This window comes from Silene latifolia, chromosome Y (assembly GCF_048544455.1).
Source record: "Silene latifolia isolate original U9 population chromosome Y, ASM4854445v1, whole genome shotgun sequence".
Classification (NCBI taxonomy): Eukaryota; Viridiplantae; Streptophyta; class Magnoliopsida; order Caryophyllales; family Caryophyllaceae; genus Silene; species Silene latifolia.
The window spans coordinates 160,878,945-160,886,129 of record NC_133538.1 but is presented as its reverse complement, the minus strand read 5'-3'; the positions used below and the strand labels follow the sequence as shown (position 1 = coordinate 160,886,129).

The 7,185-nt window shown below is 32.9% G+C and overlaps 1 protein-coding gene across 1 annotated transcript; it reads right to left on the bottom strand.

Moving 5' to 3' along the window:
• Positions 1 to 550: 550 nt before the first annotated feature.
• On the bottom strand, positions 551 to 1,870 carry LOC141629289 (uncharacterized). The gene has a single exon (XM_074442313.1). It carries the CDS (start codon positions 1,868 to 1,870, stop codon positions 551 to 553), a length of 1,320 nt encoding a protein of 439 aa, XP_074298414.1.
• Positions 1,871 to 7,185: the final 5,315 nt, after the last annotated feature.

Here is a 7,185-nt window from a genome sequence, read left to right as displayed (position 1 = left end):
GTAAAATGGTTAAATATAGTTAAGCTTCGAAACATGCCATGAAATTTTAATATGTTATCACATGCACATTTTACTCACTGTGTGTAAAATTTAAGATGAACTTGATTCATTTTGCATGATTTATGAATTCTTAGAGTAAAAATAACATAAATAGTGACTATTTTAGCATAAATAGCTAAAGTAAATTACATCACATGAGAAAATTATTTTAGATTTCATTTATATCCCAGGTATCAGATCTAAAGTTATAAAATTGATTAGATTAATTTGTGTATACTTTAGATGTTTTATTTGATAAAACCGATAAATCGCAACTACATTTTTCTCGAAATAAATTCGAAAATTTTAACCATGATTTTTGACATTATGAGTGTCATGGATATATTCCAGAATGTTAAAAAATTTATAATTCAAATTTTTAAATTATTGTATTTTAATTTGGATTTTTTTTTTTTTTTTTTTTTTTTTTTTTTTGCAAGAAAGCACATCCTATTTTATTCATCCACAAAGGGGTAGAAATAGGAATAGATCTTACAAAGAAGAGTCCAAGTTAAGTATAAATAGGATTAAGATGACGCAACATCTCCTTGTTCCCACTACCATACTTTCCTATGAGTCTAGTCCCAACAGCAAAACGCAGTTGAGTAGCTAAGGTATGAATAGTAGACGTCTTCCCACCAAAAATCCTTGCATTCCTTTCTTGCCAGATGAAATAGATGGTAGCTGCTAGGCAACAACGAAACCATCCGGATTTCCAATGCTTCTTTGCATACCTAGAGCTACACCAAGACAATTCCTGCCAATACTTAGCAGTTCTGCCTTGAATACCCATCCAACCTAACACAGATCTCCACAGCTCACCAGAAAACTCGCACTGAAAGAAGAGATGGCGATGAGTCTCACTAGCCTGAAGACATAAAACACACCTATTGACTAGATAAAACCCCCGTCTCACAAGATTATCAACAGTAGCCAGTTTTTGTTGAGCAGCCATAGCGCTGATAAAGCTGTGCTTAGGAATGATAGTACTATGCCAGACAGCCTTTCCCCATCTAACTTTGGGGAAATGAGGGCGAAAAAGCTCATAGGCTAGACTAACCTGAAATTTACCAGATGGGGACACACACTCCCGTAGGGCCTGAACAGCAGCATCCGCAGTACCACACATCTGAAGGAGGCAGTCCCTGGAATGCAAAATACTTCGCCAACTCTCAGAGTGATAGGGGCTAGAACTAGTGCTCCATATAGTATCATGCTTGAGGTTATACTTAATATGCCAGAGAGCCCAGAGAGAATCAGTAGGTTGCATAAGCTTCCAAAGCCACTTACACAAGTTTGCCTTATTCCAAGAGAGCACCTCCTTAATATTGAACCCACCTTCCTCCCAAGGACAACAACAAGATGTCCAACTCTTCATATAAAGCTTGTGCTGATCAATAGTAGCACTCCAAAGGTAGTCCCTGCAAAACTTATTAAGGAGTTTCAAAACAGTAGCAGGCATCAATAAAATGTTACACCAGTAGTTCTCAAGTCCAAATAAGATGGAAGTCAGAAATTGCAACCTCCCAGCATAAGACAGTAACTTCGTGGTCCAGTGCTTGACAGAGGTTTGAATTTTACTGAGCAGAGCATGATACATAGAAGTAAGGAGCCTACTATCATGAAGAAGCAAACCCAGATACCGAAATGGGAAAGTGTCTTCAGTATAGCCAGTGATTTGCTTAATCATTTGTTTCACATTGCTAGCAACTCCTCCAAAATAAATGTTTGTCTTATCAGTGTTAGCAACAAGCCCTGAGATAGAGCCAAAAAGATCAAGGGTGGTAGCAACAGCTTGGACAGAAGGTACATCCCCCCTAACAAAAATCATGAGGTCATCCGCAAAAATTAAGTGACTGAGTTTAATTTTTGCACATTAAGGATGATAGCTAACTTGAGGTTGAGAGCAAAGAAGCCGTAAGTGTCTAGACAAAACTTCCATTCCAAGTACAAACAGATAAGGAGACAAGGGATCACCTTGTCTTAGACCCCCTGCCCCTTGGAAAAAACCCACAAGTCCACCATTGATCCTGAGGGTAAACCAGGGTGAGTTAATACATCCCATAATCCATTTCACAAACTGAGGTGGAAAATTTAAACAATACAGCATACTCTCAACAAAAGCCCATTGAATTGAGTCAAAAGCCTTCCTAATATCCACTTTGATTAGGCATCTTGGAGAGCAATTTTGTTGACTGTAGCCCTTGATTAGAGACTGAGATAACATGATATTCTCAAAAATGTTCCTCCCATCAACAAACGCACCCTGCTCTTGCCCAATCAGTGAACTAAGTAAAGGTTTAAGCCTAGCCACAAGGATCTTGGTGATGGTTTTGTAAAGAACAGTACAACAAGCAATGGGTCGAAAATCCTTGACAGAGGACACGACATATTTCTTTGGAATAAGGGTAAGGACCGTAATATTAGCCTGCTTTACTAACTTTCCAGTTTTGAAGAAGGACTGAACAGCTAAAGTAAAATCCTTCCCAACAATGTCCCACGCAGACTTGAAAAACCCTGCAGAAAACCCATCATGCCCTGGGCTCTTATTATTGCCAATGGAGAAGAGAGCTTTCCTGACTTCCAGAGCAGTAACAGGAGCACACAATAGGTGATGATCATCAGAACTGATACAGGCTCCCTTAGTAACCAGCTCATGATCAAAACTCTGAATAGTATGTGGAGTACCCAGGAGATCCTTGTAATAGTCCACAAAAGCTTGGTTAACATTATCAACACCCTGAACAAGAATGCCATGATGATTTAGAATGCAACCCACAATACTTTGCTGCTTTCTCTTTGCAATTTTAGCAAAGAAATACTGAGAAGGGCAATCATTCAGATTAATGCCTTGAATTTTAGCCCTTTGATGTAGCATACTAAGTTCAGCACTTTGCAGTGTCTTATACTTAGTAATCAACTGATATTCCTCCTCCATAAGAGCTACATCAGTGGGATGATCTCTGAGACGGTGCTGACACAACTTTAGTTGTGTCTCCACCTCCAAAACCCTCTTAGATAATTCAGTATAATCCTGCTTGTGAAGTTGGATAAGCTTACCCCTAACAGCAGTAAGTTTCTTAAACACTTGATACATAAGAGATCCATTGTAACAAGTATTCCATCCTTCAGTAACATAATCAATATAATGAGAATTGTCAATCCAACAATTCAGAAAACTGAATTGGTTCCTATTCTTCTGAGTCTCAAAGACATTGACCATCAGGGGGGAATGATCAGATATCCCAGGATCCAACACAGTTACAAAAGAGGCAGGGAAAGTTTGAAGCCAGCAAGGTGAAACCAAAGCTCTGTCCAATCGTGACCAGACTCTAGTCCCATCATTATGCTTATTAGTCCAAGTATATTCATAGCCAGTGGTTGTTAAATCATCTAACTGACAGTCCCTGATGCAATCATTAAAAGCCAAAATTTCTGAAGGTTTGGGGGGATTAGGCCCAAGACGTTCAGAAACATCTCTAACAATATTAAAATCTCCCAAAATAATCCAATTGCTGGTAGAAGAAGACACACGATTTAACTCCTTCCAAAGATCTTCTCTATCAGTAGCATTATTACAGGCATAGACAATAGAGATATCCATTTTCTGATTGGTAGCATTATGGATAACTCCACAGTGAATGACCTGTGGATGAATAGCAGTAGTAACCATTGTAATTGATCTAGGGTTCCAAAAGACCCAAATCCTACCATTATAATGAGCCAGGTAATTATTTATAATATTATAGTTACCAAATTTTTTAGTAATGGAAATGGCATTATGAGCCTTAACATGAGTCTCCAAAAGCCCAAGAATATCCAACTTATTCCTTCCCAAGAGATGCCTAACCTCTTGGTGCTTTAGGGGATCATTAAATCCCCTAATATTCCAAGTGGAAAGTTTCATAAAGATATAGAAGTGGGATCAGGAGGTTCACCCTCCTCAGTAGCAATCATCTTATCAGCTGCAAGTAAAAGGACTTCCAATCCAGTATTCGTAGATTTTTTAATTTGGATTTATTTCATAAATGTTATGATTTTGGGGTCAAAATGAGCATAAAATTATATCAAGTTGAATTATTGTCAAAAATTGAGTGATGACTAATTTTTGAGACCAAGAGTGTTAGGATAATTAACTTGAACTAAAATTAGATTTTAGTATTAATTTACGATTTTAATAAGTTAAAATCATGAATTTTCATAAAACCGGGTTATATGATTGATATAAGTTAAATAGAGCGATTTGACACATAATTTGGCATGATAGACACATATTATAATGCTGCATATTTCATTGTTGAATGTCATATTTTATTTATGTAATTTTGAATTATGTAATTTTATCTTAGTATGGCCTTAGTTTTAATCAATACTAGGTAGTATCTCGCGCTTCACGCGGCCTGTTTAAATATTTTATTATTATAAATTGTAGAAATATAATTTATACGGGGTATATGACATTTAATATTTTTTTTCTTATAAATAGAAATAGATTAAACTTTCAAATTTTAAGTTTTTAAGTTTAATTTCAAAGTTTTTAAATAAAATACATACAGTTTTAGCTATAAGTAATAGGTTATAGTTAATTTTGCATGATCAATGTTTTATAAATTAGTATACAATAAGTTTTTGAGGATAATAATTACAAAAAGAAGTATTTTTTTTCCTTTTTCTCATATATTTTATTACGCAAATGTCTAATATTATTTTTGTAGTGAATATTTATATGGATATTATGCCACATGACTCAAACATTTTTTTTCAATGTTTATCGTTACGTTGAATTTCTTCTACTCTTTGCCATAGACATGATATAGATTTTAATAATATTTTTGTGACTAACCAAATGTTTTATTAATTAAAATAAATGCATTTAAATAATGCAACAAATAATATTAACTTCTTAAGTTATATCATTTCGTGATACGTTATTTTCCAAATCAATTTATATCTGTTCAAATGGATATGAATATAATTTTACGCATTATGGTTTTTTTCATCTTTTTATGAATAATGTATGATGTTTCTGCAATTTGGATTTTCTCCATTTCTTTCTCTCCATTTCATCTCTAATACCCCATATTATATTATATATCTCATTTTCATTCATTTAACTTTTTCTACTCAAGTGTATTTACAACCACCTAATTTATCTAGAATTATATCTGAACTATTAAAAGGTAATAGACCCCTATTTCTTTTGAGGAAATGGAGATGATCCTTACTCGATGTTTATGTATGTATCAAATATATAGGGTCAAAACTCAACTTATTCAACTATTTTAGTTGTGTCTTATATGTGCTATGTGTCAAACCTATTTATAAGAAACATGCACATTTTGTTTTTTCGACACAACTATAAATAATGATGTTTAAGCTTTTGCCTATAAATAAAATAGAATGAACTTTCTCAAATATAATTTTTGAGGTTTAACTTCATAGTATTTTAAAATACAACATATAAAATATCTAATTAAAATGCACTCGTTATCATTGCGTACATACATGGTCGTTATCACACTATTTAAACCCTCTTAAAGTCTTATATGTATTTAATTTGTCACAAAATAATTTGCTCATTCGCACATTATCAAAATTTATTTCTTAATAGTTACGGAGTATATATCTTTAATTTTGTTTAATAAATACAATGACTCTTACGAATATGGTTTTATTGATGGATCTCATGGTCTAAGTTTTACAGTATTTCTCAAAATGTTTTCTTACTTGAACGTAAAACATTGTGAGACACTCACCTAAATTACCTATACGTATCAAAATATTTCAATTAATATAACGGAAATTATACTCAATTGAAAGCAATTTTCGCAATAAAAGTAAGGATTTACATTTAGGATTTTTATCAAATTTTGTTAACAGTTTAGAATCAAATAACCGTATTTATTTAATATAATTTTCTAAATACTGTAACATTTATTAATCTATAATTAATAGTTTGCTGAGATTTATACAGTATTTATTATGTTCATACTTAATGATTAGCTGTAATTAATGACCGTAATTAAGGCTGAATTTACACGTGGTGCATCCACAACGTTTCAACCTTGATTTTATTATATATATATATATATATATATATATATATATATATATATATATATATATATATATATATATATATATATATATATATATATATATATATATATATATATATATATATATAAGATTACCCGTAATGTAAGGGGATATTGATTCGGATGTAATTTAATGTGATCTCGTATCACTTTTATTTTTACTAGTTTTTCTTATTAAAAATGTATAATAGGAATAGCTTTGTATTTTATTATTATTTGTAATTCCGAAGTTCCTTCAAGACGGTGCCATTCGGAAAGGCGTTCCGACAAAGATGGTGTTCTTGGGAGGCGTGCCACTTGAAGATTCAAGGGATCAAAGGAGTTGGTTTCCGAATTTGTAATAGATTATTTGATTTTCTATTTTAGGATGGTCATACTAGGAATTTATTATTTGCTTTGCATTTCTTTTAATATGTTGCATGCATTGCCAAATTGCCATAACAACACATTCATATCATATCGAGTCATCGACCATGTCAATTATAATTATCGAGAATTCATTTTTTTTAGTTCACTTAAAATAGATAGATAATAAATTGACATGACCTCTCACTAAATTTTAAAATTGAGATTAGCCTTACCAAATAGTAAGACCCATGAATCCCCGTAACATTTGGGGTAGGTTCGGTTTTCCCGAGGTGCCTTCATTTATCATTGGGTAAGTGGGGTAATAAAACTTTATTACACGCAAAATTTGGTTGGTCTCAATGGGATATTATGACTAGTCTTATGTTCCAGGGCTAGAGATGGGTTTTATGAAAAACATCGACTGAGAGTTCTAAAATAGAAGAAATTAAATTGTTAATTCACCAAATTTATATAAAGTCTGGGATGTATCGGTTTCCCTGTGCCCATATTTGTATAGAGATGGATCTCGGAATCATTTATTATTGTTGGGTAGAGGTCACTATATAAATGCTATACTTGTATTTACAAGTATTATAACGATAAATATTAATTTGTTTCCTTCATCTCCATTTTTGTAGTTATTTATCCGCAATGGATTCATCTAATACTCTTAAACCGATCACCATTAATTCGTGGCTCC